Raw genomic sequence first — 13,111 nt, 5'->3', positions numbered from 1 at the left:
GGCATCGCAGCCTGCTTCCAGCAGAGCTTGGTTGTAAGGGACAAAAAGCCTCGTCTGGGGGTGAAGCAAAGCCCCGAGCTGATGGATCAGCACCTCCAGCCCAGCCCAGCCTCGTTGTGCTGTGGCTGCAGACACACAAAGGCTGCTCCCCCCCCTCCCCGTGTCCGCACGCAGCTGCCGGGGCACAAAAGGGGTCGGGGGGAGCCAGGCGCCTGCTCCACGCATGGCCAGGAGGAGCTGGCAGGGCTCAAACTGCCCTGGGGTGCACGCACACAGCTCCACGTGCCCGGCCTCGAGGGCTTGGCGAGGCCAAAAATCGGTGAGGGAGTTTGCTGGCGTCCCTTCTTCAGCTGCAGCCTCGCACGGGTGCTCGCAATGGGGAGGGAAACGGCACGGGGAGAAGCCAACTTTGGGGAGGTTTCCATCAGAAAAAATCCAGAAGCCTGGAGTGGCCATAGAAACACTGCCCTGCTCTGTGCTGCCCCAAAACCAGCTCTTCTTCCCCCAAATGTTTCCAACTCGCTGCTGGATGGGGACATCTCACTGCATCACTTCTCCTACCGCCTCCTCCTGCCCTCTCCTTGCACCCCACTGTGTTGTTTTTTTTGCTCCAGCCCCAGCTCCGGGTGGATAAGGAGGGATGGATTGGGGCAGGACGAGGGAATTGGGGTTCCTGGGGTTTCAGAGGGGCTGTGGGCACACTTACAGCTGCAGACAGGGGGCCACACATCACACACCCCGCTGAGCGCGGCAGGAAGCCCGAATCACCACCCCAAAACATCACAGCCACCACCTGGGCTATCGGGCCCCGCTCCAGCCCAGGGGAAAACCTTCCCCAAAAAAAACAAACCAGAGCCCGAAGAGGAGCAACGGGGGCAGCCCGGGCTTGGGGGGGGCCGTGCCGAGGAATGCCCGCGGCGCCGGGCGCCGGGAGCCAAGCAGCTGGAGAGCCGCAGCCTCATGAAATAATGAAATGCCAAAGCGAGCCCTGCATCTTCCACAGTCTCTCAGGTCACCTACCAGATTAGGAGGCCTGTTGCTAAGGCAACCATATCTTGCAAGTGCGAGCTGAACTTCCCCATAATTTTTAACCCTTTCGGGAGCCAAAGGGAAAAAAAATAAAATAAATAAATAAAAAAGGTGGTGGTGGTGATGGGTGGGGGGAAAATGAAAGGAAAATATAAAGGGGTAACGGCGGTGGCACGACCCGGTGGGGCCCGAGGGGGGCGGCTGAGGAAAATGAAGGGAAAGGAGAGGCGGCCGGGAAGGCTCCCCGCTCGCTGCACGCCGCCCTGGCTCCCTTCCAGGCGGCTCAGAAAATTATTCAGCGTATGCACGCGCAGGCGAAACCCGGCAAACTTTCTATGTGCCTGGCAAGGCAATGCAAAAAAAAAAAAAAAAAAAGAGAAAAAAAAGAAAAAAAAAGGGTTGCGCATATGAAATGGGGACAAACAAAGCAAAAAAAAAAAAATAAAATAAAAGGGAAAAAAATAAAAGAAGTTTTTACTACCCCCGGCGGCCCCGCGGGGACAGATGGCCGGCGCTGCGCCCCGGCTCCTCGTCCCCTCCCCGGTGAGGTTTGGAGCTCCACGGTGTGGCCCCATAAAAAGCGGCCCCCTCGCTGCCACCGCCCTGAACGAGGGTAAAACCCGGTGGTTTTGTCATCTGGGGGAGGTTTTCCAGGAATTCATCCTGCCGCAGGGAAAGCGAGCTGGGGTGCGTGAGGGGTGCGAGGGGAGGGGGAAGCGATGAGCTGTGCTCCACCCCGGGGGGTTTCTTGCTCGGGGAGAGGAGCAAAGTTGAAGCATCCCAGAGAATTTTGGGGGTTTCCAGCTTGCCTCCATCCCAGGAGGGTGGATAAAAACCCCACGGTGAATGCACAAAAGCAGGGAGCCCCGAACACTGCACCCATCTGGGAAAACGGGGACTGGGAACAACGAAAAAAAGGAGCCAGGCAATGCCCAGGCAGCACGAGGAGGGGGGAAACAACACCAGGGAGGGGAGAAAAAGGCACGGAGACGAGGAGAAAATGTGGAGCAGCATAAATCAGGAGCACAGGGGGGGAGAAATGCCTGGAGGAGAGGAGGGAAGCGGGGCCGGGGAGGCAGAGGAGCACGTGCTGCTGGGGGGCTCGGGGATAAGGAGGGGAGCGGTGCCGGGGGCTTATCAGCGGGCTGCACGCCCGGCCTGACGTGGAGGCTCCCCCAGCATCTGCTCCGTGCCCCTATTCCTGCAGCCGGGGTCTCGTTTGGGAAGGCGAAGCCTCCGCTGGCAGCGGGAGCAGGAGATGCTCGAGGGAAGGGATTCGCCGAGGAGCGCCGGGAGCTGCTTGGCTGCTGGCGTCGAGGCTTGGACGCTCAGCAGGCTTCGTGCTGAATGCCACAGCCACGTGCTGCAGCTGCACGGGGCCCTCGTTTCCTCGTCCCCCTTCCCAGCCTCGGGGTGGGCGCAGGGATCCCCGCAGAGCCCCTCAAATCCCCGCGGCACGAGGTCGGCGTTGGGAAGCCAGGACCCCGTGCTCACAGCTCGAGGACAACGCAAACTTCCAGTAAAAAAAAAAAAATATATATATAATCATCATAATAATAATAGGAGCTGCAAGGGGCCATGCAAACCTGCTTGCCTGGTGGCCAGGCCAGCCTTGCAAAGGGCTCCCACGCACCGGGGGCGCTCTCCTCCTGCCCTGCACCTCGCGGGGGAACTTGATTAGCTCCGCATATCAACGCCAAACATCTGTAACCGGCCAAATTTACAACCCGAAATAAAGAGGAGTGACCTTCCCCGCGTTGAAAGACATCTAGGTTCTTGTATTACAACGACGGGGACAGGCAAAATTCATTATCTCTAATAGCTGTCCTTATAACCAGATTAAACACAAAGGCATCAATTTCATATTCCTTGACCCGCCGCCGTTCCCACCCGGAGCCGAGGGGAGCTCCCCTCCGCCGCCGTGCAGACAAAACCCATCCGCTCAAATTAAGCTCCTGGCTCTGCACGCACAGCCCCCGGCCCTCCTCCTGCTGGCACGAGGTTCCCCCATCGGCCGCGATGTGGACGCCGCGGCACCCAGCTCGGTGTCAGCACGTGGGGAGCAGAGGTCGGCGCACGGATCCAGGGGAAAACTCCTGATTTTCACACAAAAACATCCCAACCCTCCAGAAATACTGGTTAAATCTGACTGCGCCCACGTTGCCCGGAGCGAGCTCCCTGGTGGGGTGATGCACCCGGGGCTTTTGTCCCGAGGATGCCTGTGGTGCGCTCACCTCCCCGGGTCCTCATGCTGCCAGCCAGCAGGCAGGGAGCAAAAACCCTGTAATTTCCATCAGAGGATGCTCTCCGTGGGGACCTCCAGCTGCCAGCCAGGAGAAATAAGCCACCGGAGACAACTTTCCTGCAGCACGGCCTCCTAATGGCTTTCCTCAGCCCTCCCCACGGCCCCCAGTGGATGCAGGCGCGAGGGCAGCTCCTGCTGGAGGAGGGCACCAGTGGGGCCGGCCGGCCTCGCTCCTTCCCAGCAACAAGTCCGAGGGGTAGGAGAACCCTGCACATGATGGGGAAGCTTCAAATGGAGCGGGCGGGCAGCCTACCCTGCTGAAGCACCAGTGAAAGTTAAAATTAATTAGCTGGCGTGATGACAAAGAAGCCATTGTGCGGCACGGTGGAGCAATCCAAGTACAAAGGCCGCGTGGAAGTCGCGTTGAAAACTCCTCGATGGCTGCAGGTGAGGACGGACGAGCTGTCAGGACACGCCGTGACACCCAGAAGGGCTCCGGGACAAGCAAGCAAATGGGTTTTTAATGAGGCAAAGAGCCCCAGCTCGCACCTCCTCTCCGAGAGGAGATCAGCAAAGGCCTGAAGCACCTGGGCATCGTCAGCACAGGACAAAACTGCAATTGTTTTGGTGTTTTTTTAAATGGAGAATTGTCCTCAAGCCTGCTGTGCCCAGAGGTGGAGGAAGTCCCTGCTGCCAGAGCCCTAGGCTGCTCCTTTGGGAAGGAGCTCACACCCCCAGAGCTGCCGCTCTGCTCCCCCGGGCACCCAGGAGCCGCCAGCAACACAGGCAAAACACCAGGGGAGATACAAAACCAGAGCAACGCCGGTGCTGAGCAGCTCAGCAGCACCTGGAGGACTCGCCTCCATCCTCCAGGGCAGGGCTGAGACATCCACGGACACCACTGGGCAAAAGGAAAGCTTGGTGGAGAAGGATTGGAGTCATTCACACCCTGCTGGGGAGCCAGGAGCCCATGAGGAAGCACCCTGCTCTTTCCCCCCTGCACACAGCAGCATTTTATAGGCTAAAAAACACCCAAAAAATCACCACCACCACCAGCAGCAGCCTCCTGATTCTCCCCTAGCTCTTCTGGGGAGCAAACATCAGCACCGCGCCGCGGCCGGAGGGCTCGAGGCTCTCCGCGGGGCCGGTCTCCTGCGCAGGGGCTGCCGCAGAGCATCCTTCATCCTCGGCTTTGGAAGCTCTCCCTGAATCCACAACAAACAGCAATGAGGTGCGAGCCCAGCCCGGAGAGGTTGGTTGAAAACCGGGGAAGAAACGGACAAGGGAAAAAAAAATAAAAAAATAAAAATCCTACTAATAAACCAAACCACCCAGCAGCTGCGAGAGGCGGCCGGGCCGGGCAGCAAGAGCTCATTTTCACTACAGAAAGCTGCTGCACCCTGGGAGGAGAGACGCTCGAGATCAAATGTTTAAGGGTTTATGCAGAAACATTAAAAAAAAAAAAAAAATTAGAAAGAAAATGTTAGCTTAAGACACAGCCAGAGGTCTTCCTTTGGACTTTATCTTGACACCGCAGGCTGCGGTGACAGGGCCTCACGCAGCGCCGGGGGGCTCCGGGAAGCCCCCCAGCCCCAAAAAATGGGGTGGATGTGGGGAAAATGTGCACCCGCTGTGCCTGGGGGGCTCCTGCCCCTTCCTCCCCCTGTCCCGAGGAGGCTGCGGGTCACTCCCACAGCCTGGGGACAGGGACATTGCCTGAGCCGGGGTCCCCCAGGGGCTGGGCGACCACCCCGTGATTTGGAAACCCCCCCCCCCCAAAAAAAAACACCCATCTGTAAGCTTTTAACTCAGCTCCTGGCACCAACCCCTCCAGCAAACAGCCCCGGCACCACCGCTTGCGGCCACAAGCAGGGGTTTCGAAAGGGAAAATAAAAAAAGCAAAAAAAAAAAAACACCAAAAAAAAAGCCCCAACCGAGCCCGCGGGGAGGTATTTGTTTACTCGCACAGGAGCCGTTTTCTCTCTCCCCCCAGCAGCCCGGGGCTGCTCTGCAGAGGAAGGAGCCGTTTCCTCCTGGCACAGCCCCCCAGCGCCCTTTTGGGGCCCCCACACACCCCAAACGGGGGCGAGGGAGCTGCCTGTGCCCCCGAGGTGGTGCCCGCAGCACCCAGCAGCCCCATCCCATGAGGGGAAGCCGCCAGCACCGCCCCAGGAGATGCTCAGGGGGGCTGTGCCAGCCCTTCCCATGGCCTGGAAACACGAAACCCAATTAGCACCGTCTCCTCGGGGCGTGCAGGACGGGCTATTTGGGTATATTTTATTTTTTATCCAGCAGCCAGACTCCCCACGGGCACCCCCGTCTCCTGCTGCTGCGCTGCCTCCTCCCTGACAGGGCTGCACCACGTGCATCAGCTCAGCCTCGGGCACAGCTTTCGCCATCCTGATGGCACGAGGAGGGCTCACGGCACCCCAAAAACACCCCAAAAACGCCCCCATCCCAGGGGTTTGGCCCCAAGGAGGTGCCCACGCGATGCTCGGCAGCAGCGGAGCAGGGAGAAGGCTGGGCTGGAGCAGGGTGGGATGTGCTGAGGGTTGCAGCTCCTGTTCCTGCACAAAAAAAAAGGGTTTGTGCAGCCGGTTGCAGTTTAATTCGTGAGGGCAGAGAGCAGGGAGCAGGACTGAAGGAGCAGAAAGAGCCCGAGCCCGGGCCCCAGCTCCCAGGAGCGGCGCGGCAGCTGTTTCCAATAGAGCCAGGGGCTGCTTTAAAAGAGAAAAAAAAAAAAAATAAAAAAATATATATATATGGAACAAAAGGTAGGAGAAAATCCAAGTTTCCAAGGTGAGGAAGGAAATGATCAGGGGAACAGGAAAGCCTCACTCGTACCCAACGCCACCTCCCCGAGGCAGCCCTGGGGGGCTCGGCCCCCTCCCCGGGCACCACGAGGAGCCCCCGCCGCCTTTGTTCCTGCGCGAGGACCCCCGGCAGGAAGCCAGGGGCAGGTTTACGAGCCCAGAGCCACAAATCTGCCGGGGGATGAGCCCCCCCCTGCCGCGGGGAGGGCAGCGAGGAGCCGGGGGCCGCGGCACGCGGGTCCCCTCGCACGTGGCTGCGGCTGCGGGGCAGACAATGGGAGCGCGCGCGGCCTTCCTCCTCCTCCTCCTCCTCCTCCTCCTCCTCACCATGCTGGGCTTCGTTTCCAGCAGAGCCGGCCCCTCTCGTGGTGCCGGGTGGGTTGAAAGCAAAACAAAAAGAAAGCAGAGGCACAAAAAAAGGCTCCGGTGCGTCCCCTCGCTAGCCAGCCGCTTGCTGGTGCCAACCGAGCGCCGCTGCCCAGCCCCGGGGGCACCCACGCCCCTGCCACCCCAAAACACACCCCCAGCATCTCCAAACCCAGCCGGCCTCCCCCTTGCCAAGCAGAACCCAAAACCCCGCGCCATCTCGGGCAGCTTCCTCTCTCCCCCATCCCGCCCCCACTTTTCGGTGGAAATCCCTGGTGGGTTCGAGCCGGAGAAAACTTTGCATCTTCACACCATTTGTTGACACAAAACGCATTCCAGCGCCTTACTTTTACAGAGGCACTCGGAGTGGAGGGGGGGAAAAACGTCTGTTTCCATTTGAAACTGTCAAAATTAGCATTCAGTAATTAAAAATCACACCCTTTCTCTTAATAACCTAACCAGCATGATACAATCAGGTTGTGCCAACTCTTTAATCTAATTGACTAATTACAGATTTTAATTTAGTCAGTTACTGAACAACTGTTGACAATTTGTTTTCATTAGGGACAGAACAGGATAAATATTTAGGCTCCCCAGTCAAAGACTAAGACATAAGCTCTCTGCTCTGACCTCAAGTTGAGCACACTTGGCTTTTCCAGCGATAGCAGCTCCGGGAAGGCGGCGCTCTGAAACCGCGTGTTCCTGGCGCCCCGCGCCACGCAAAGTGCAAAAAGTGGAGGTTGCCCCGCACCGACCGCTGAGAGGGGTCGAAAAAATGAAAATAAAATAAAAATAAAGAAGAATCCAGAGCTCCGGGAGAGGCAGGGCGGGCAGGGGTGCTCGCACGCAGCGGGGCAAAGCCGTACCTGTCCCCGGAGAAGGAGGGGAGGCTGAACCCAGCCCGCTGCTGGGAGAGGGAATTTCTCTCTTTTTCCTTTTTTTTTTTTTTTATTTAAAGAAACGATTTGGAGTTTTGCAGCTGCTCCTGGCAGCCTGCCACTCCGGGAGGAAACTCCTCTCTCCGGTTACCTGTGGGGATCCCTGTCCCTGCAGAGCGGGGCTGGAGAGGGCCCAGCTGTGCCAAGAGGGGCCGGAGCATCGCTGGAGCCCCGCGGGGGCAGGCAGGACCCCAAAAAGAGCCGTGCCCACCCCACAGCCCTGCACCGTGCTAGGTCTGGCCCCAAAGCACCAGCTCTCCCTTGAAATACCTTTAAGATCAGCCTCCACTGCACTGCTCCTGCACGTAAAAAGCCTCAGGTGCTCGGGGCACCAGTTTGGTGCTCCTGGAGCAGGCAGACAGCCTGGGCTGGGTTGGTGACCCCAAACCAACCCCCCTACCTGTATATAGGGCACAACGTGCTGTGACTAAAGGGGGAAGCTTCCCCACAGCCCGGGGACAGCGCCAGAGGCAGAGAGGGGCTGGCAAACAGCTCCAACGGGACCAGCCTTTTGTGTGCATCGCCTCCCGAGCGCAGCTGGAAGGCTCCTCCAGCCCCACGAGGCTGGGTTCGGAGCCCTGTCCCCAGAGGACACCCCCAGCAGCATCCTCCCTGGTGGCCATCCCGGCCCTGGGAGGTTTCCCGACTTGGGAAACCTGCTCGCCGAGATCCGAATCCTACAGGAAAAGCTCCAGATGTTGGGGAAAAAATAAAAAAAATAATAAAAAAAAAAGAGGAGGAGGAGCCCTGGCTGTCCCCCAGCCAGGCGCTGCCACCGAGCTCCCCATCATTTCAGGGCCTCCTCACAGCCACCCCGCTGCCACACCAGAGCATCCTTCCAGACAGGAAAAGTTCTATAGGAAGAGCTGCGTCGCTTTCCTGAGGTTAAAAAAGAAAATAAATCAATGCCCTGCTCTAACAAGCACACGGCGTGCCCGAAAGCAACCCGAAGCCGCTGCTGCGTAAATCTTTCGGGTGCGGGTTCTCCTGGGGGGAGCGGGGGGGGAAGCAGAAGGCCCTGGCACCACTCAGCTCCTCCTCTCCTCCTCCCAGCCCCGCTCCGAGCTGGCCGCGCCGGCAGAGCAATCCCACAAAAAGTATGTAGCAACAGTCAACTAGATTTAAGTTCATTTTCTGTAGCCGGAGGCCAAAATCGACTGAAGTGGTTCTGGTGATCAAGTTTGCTGCAATTCCCCCTTTCTGCGTATTAGCTCTTTGACAGAAATTCACTGCGGTATTTAAACTGGCAGTCATCACCGCTAACTCAAATTGTATTGGCTTTCCCCGTGTTGAAAAGCTGAGCTGCAACCAGCCAGCGGCCAATTCCCCGAGAACACGGGGGCTGAAATCCCCTATAAGGTTGGCACCGCGCTGCCGGAGGGTGGGGAGGCAGAGCCGGGCTGGACGCCCCCCGAACACCTCCCTCAGCAGCTCCAGGGGCTCGAGGGTGGGAGCAGAAAGCTGCCCGCTTGGGGAAGGATGTGATAAATGTGATAAAGATAACCCTAAATCAAATTGCTACGGATCAAGGACAGCCCGTAAAGCCCTTAAAGTTGGGTGGGGAGCAGTAGGAACCTGGAGCATTTTAATTTCTCTGGTACAAGTGGAAGATGCTGACTGGTGGGACCCTACCAATGCACCTCAATAACTGGGGACAAAACCACGGTGTCCCTTCTGCCTGCACAGACCCAATCCCAACACAACTCTCCCAGTAGCCACTGTCCCTACGCAGCGTCCCAGCAGCCTGACAGCCCGCCTGGGGAGGAAAAAGGGAAAGGGAAACTCCTCCGCCACAGCAAGAGCCCACAGCAGCCAACGAGCGGCCCCAAAGGAGAGGGTGAGCCTTGGTCTGCCTGTTGGTTTTTCTCCCCAAAAGAATTAAATATTAAAAACCGGAGGGGGAGATTGGAAATCTGTCCTGCTGCTCCCAACAGTTCTCCTACAGCGAGGCTGGGAAACAAACTGGGAATTACACAGCAGGCAGATCCCACGGTTACACTCCGCTAACGAAGCGCCGCTCCCACAGCCCGTAGCTCTCCAAACCGGGGCTCCCCCGTGCCCCCCGGCTCCCCCAGGGCTCTTTTTTTGGGGAGCCGGAGCCTCGGGGCACCCCCTCTGCCTCATGCCCACGGGGACAGAGCCACCCCATCGCCTTTTGGGAAGCAAAAGCCACGCTCCACGCGCGCAGGGGCGACCGCGGCGCAGCCAGCGCTGGGCTTGGCCACGTTTCAACAGCACCTCCTCCGAATCTGGGGCAAGGCCTAGATCGGGATATTTTTAAACCGCAACCAAGAGATGAAATTACTCACCGGTCCACCCAGCCCGGGGCTCGCAGGAGGTGTGGGGAGGCTGCTGGGGCGCTCCCCGACCCCGCACGGGATGCGCCCGGGTGCGGGGCTCGGCGCCGCGGTCCCAGGAGCCGGCACCCAAAAAACAAGGAGCTATTCACCCGCCGCGTTTATCAGCTGGTTCCTCTCCTCGGTCAATATTTAAGTTTTAGCCCGGCAGGTCCCTGCCCTGCAAAGTACACTCGGAAAGCGCCGCGAGCATCCCCAGCCAAATGCAAGCACACGTTTTGGGGCCAAAACGAGCCCACCAGGACAAAAACCGGTGCAGGGAAGCCAACGGAGTGCTGAAAATCTCCCTCCCAGTCTTCGCAGCGAAACCCAAGAGGCAGAGCACTTGGGGCTGCTGCAAAACTGCCTTACAGCGAGAATTAAAACCAACCAGGATTGTGTCCCTGCCCTGTAAGCTCCCAGCACCGTGTATTAAGGAAGTTTACGCGCATCACCTAATGCGCTCGTGCCCATTGTTGGGATTATTACCAAGCTGAAAAAGATTAATTTCTCTAAACACACTAAATCCTCAGATATTATTAGAAGGCGGCTGCGAACGTAGCATTACGGTGCCTTAGCTGCTGATGGCATCTTTACCTGGGGATCTCCTTACCTGAAGGTCTGGGTTTGCCTCCCCGCCCAACCAGGCCCCAAAGCAGCAGGATTTGGCCCCAAAAACGCCAGGGGCAAGCGGCAGGCAGCGCTCAGCAGAGGACTGAGCAGCCCTGATGGATTTGCTGACAAACCCCGGGCTGTCAGCTCGCTCTCACCCTCGGTTCAGGAGTTCAGAGCTTTAACCTGACCCAGTAAATACAAACCAGCTACGCAGGAAGCGGCGCGGCGCAGCCAGGGACTGGGCGGTGGGGGATGGCCACGGGACAGACAGACAGACGGACGGACGCCCAGCACAGACCAGGAGCGGCTCCCCCAGGGGACAACCAAGCCACCACATCCCGGGCACCTCGAGGGGAAGGGCCAGGCTGCAGGGCTCAGCTCCCAGCCAACCTCGCGCATCTCCCAGCAGCTCAACCCAGGCATGTCGAGGCAACGAGAGAGCGGGGAAGGGAGGAAAAATGGTTTCCATACCGTAGGCTCCCAGGAGCAGACAAAAACAGCTCCTGCTACACCATTTCAACTCGCTTGACTCCAGTCCAAGCCCACAGCCAGGTGACTAATCCTTTGATTCAAATTCCTCCCCGCTGCAGATCGGCGCTGCAGATCTGGGTGACTTCAGCAGGAGGGGAGCGGGCAGCCCACCCCGCTCCCACCGCAGCCGGCGCCAACAAGCTCCATGCCCACGGGACGAGGACGCTTTTTGGGAGCACAACACCTTGGCCCCCGAGCATCCCAAGCGAGGAGGAGCATCTGCTGGCTTCCAGCAAGCCCTCTGCAGAGGACAAGCCACATCTGCTGCCACCAGGCACCCGAGGAGCTGCACGCTTAGGGCAGTGCTGGAACAGGGGCTCCAGAGCCACCAGGCTGGAGAGCAGCGAGCTGGGGGCACCTCAAGGTTTGCTCCACCAAGCGGACTCGTGGCAAAGCAGGTCCAGCAGCAGCAGCACAGCTGGAGCTCCTCCAAGCATCCTGCTCCACGTTTTGCACAAGGACCAGAAGCCCGCAGCACCAACAGGCGAAACAAAAAAACAAAACAACCCAGCACCGACCGCAGAGGGAAGAGGGCAGGTCTGCACCACCGCCAGCAGCTCGCGCCTACCTCCACGCTGCCTCCTCCCGAGGGAGGATCCCCAGCCAGCCAAGGCAGCCCCGAGCCTTGCCAAAGCCAAAGCGAGGTTTTGGGAGGCTGAAAACAGGGGGGGGGGATGGCATTTGGGGGAATCCCCCCCTCTCCCTCCCCGCCTCCCAGCTGCGACCCAGCGCCTGCCCACACGCCACGACACCCATCGCCATCGATCCGCCACGGCCAACGCTTTGTTGTCCACTGCCGTGCAAAAAAAAAAGAAACCTGCTCCCTTCTGCCAGGAGCCCGAATGCCTCTAAGTGCTTAAGATAAGTATCGGGGCTCATTTACATAATTGCAACATTATGAAATACTGCTCAGTCAAACCAGGAGGCTGTTGGTTAAAAACACGCTTTTGCCAGTTGGTTACGTTCGCTCGCGGCGCGCCGAAAGGAGCCCGAGCTCCCCAACTCTGTAATTACCGCGAGGATTAGAAACTTGTTACTCACATAGTCATGAAAGGCTTTGGCTTCACTTGAATGTTCGCAAGTGTCTCGCCTTTCGGGAGCTGCACAGTAAAGGTCCCAAAACACGCTGCACGGCACAAAAAGCTCCGGTTACCGCCGACGCCAAGTGCCTGGCGCGCTCGCTGAGCATCCCCCAGCCCGGTGGGGGGACCCAGCACCCCGAAAACAACCCCTGGTGGTTTTGGGGGGGCACCAAACCTTGTGGGACCCCGTGTGGGTAACGCAGCGGGTGGGAACCAGCCATATGGGCGCTCCCCCAGCCCCACCACCCACCCCCAGCCCCCTTAACCATGCTCCCCACCTCCCGGGGGCTGCAACCCCCTTGCTCCCCAGGAGCCAACCCCTCCCCTATAAACCACAGGGACCCTATGGGGGCCGGGGGGGGCTCACTTACCACCACCAGGAGTGCAGGAAGCCGGGGGGCTCGCCCAGCGTGATGTTCTTCTCCCACCGGATCTGCAGGAGGAAGGGGGGGGGGGGGAGGGGGAGAGAGAGGCCGAGGGTTGAGAAAAGGGGAGAAAAAAGGGACCCGAGGGGAGAGGGTCGTAGGGAGGGATACCCACACAGGGATCCCCCCACACACACCCCCCCGGGGCCGCCGCCCGCACAAGATGGAGGCCGGGCGGCGGAGCACAAAGGGCGGCGGGGAGGGGAGAGGGGGGGGGGGGGGGGGGGGGGGGGGGCTCACCTCGGACAGGAAGGTCTGCGCCGACTTCTGGGCGCCGACGTGCAGCAGGTACTCGTAGACGTACAGGGCCAGCCTGCAAGAGCCCAGCAGCGGCGGCGTGGGCAGGGGGCGGGCAGCACCGGCACCACCTCCAGCACCTCCAGCACCGCCGCCACCTCCAGCAGCAGCAGCAGCAGCAGCAGCAGCCGCCGCCCCGCACAAAGCCGCGGCCGGAGCCGGGCAGCGCCCCCTGCACCCCCCCCACCCCTTAATTCCTCCCCATCCTCCTCCTCCCGCACCCCGCTTACTTCTCCCGCGCCTGCCCGTCCGAGGGCACGGCCGAGCCCTTCCCCTTGGCGAACATGTTGGGCGCGGAGCTGCGGGGGCCGCCGCCGCCCTCCTCGCCTTCCTCCTCCTCCTCCTCCTCCTCCTCCTTCTCTCCTCCTGCTGCCGGTCTCCTCGCTGTGCCCGCTGCCCAGCTCCTCCGCTCCTCCGCTGGCCGCCCCCGGGGC

The 13,111-nt window shown here is 59.7% G+C and overlaps 1 protein-coding gene across 3 annotated transcripts in view; it reads right to left on the bottom strand.

The window, feature by feature from the left end:
* The window catches only part of SSBP3 (single stranded DNA binding protein 3), a 47,014-nt gene extending 33,903 nt beyond the window's left edge, over nucleotides 1-13,111 (bottom strand). For all 3 annotated transcript variants that reach the window (XM_084291578.1, XM_084291580.1, XM_084291579.1), the window contains exons 1-4: nucleotides 12,908-13,111; nucleotides 12,621-12,693; nucleotides 12,327-12,388; nucleotides 11,915-11,999 (exon numbers count right to left, since the gene is read on the bottom strand). In XM_084291578.1, coding sequence (XP_084147704.1) covers nucleotides 11,915-11,999; nucleotides 12,327-12,388; nucleotides 12,621-12,693; nucleotides 12,908-12,963 — 276 coding nt within the window. In that variant the 5' untranslated portion in view covers nucleotides 12,964-13,111. The remainder of the gene's footprint in view (nucleotides 1-11,914; nucleotides 12,000-12,326; nucleotides 12,389-12,620; nucleotides 12,694-12,907) is intronic.

Source organism: Netta rufina (genome assembly GCF_964035555.1).
Source record: "Netta rufina genome assembly, chromosome: 8".
NCBI classification, from domain to species: domain Eukaryota; kingdom Metazoa; phylum Chordata; class Aves; order Anseriformes; family Anatidae; genus Netta; species Netta rufina.
This window is presented reverse-complemented; position numbering and strand designations above follow the sequence as displayed.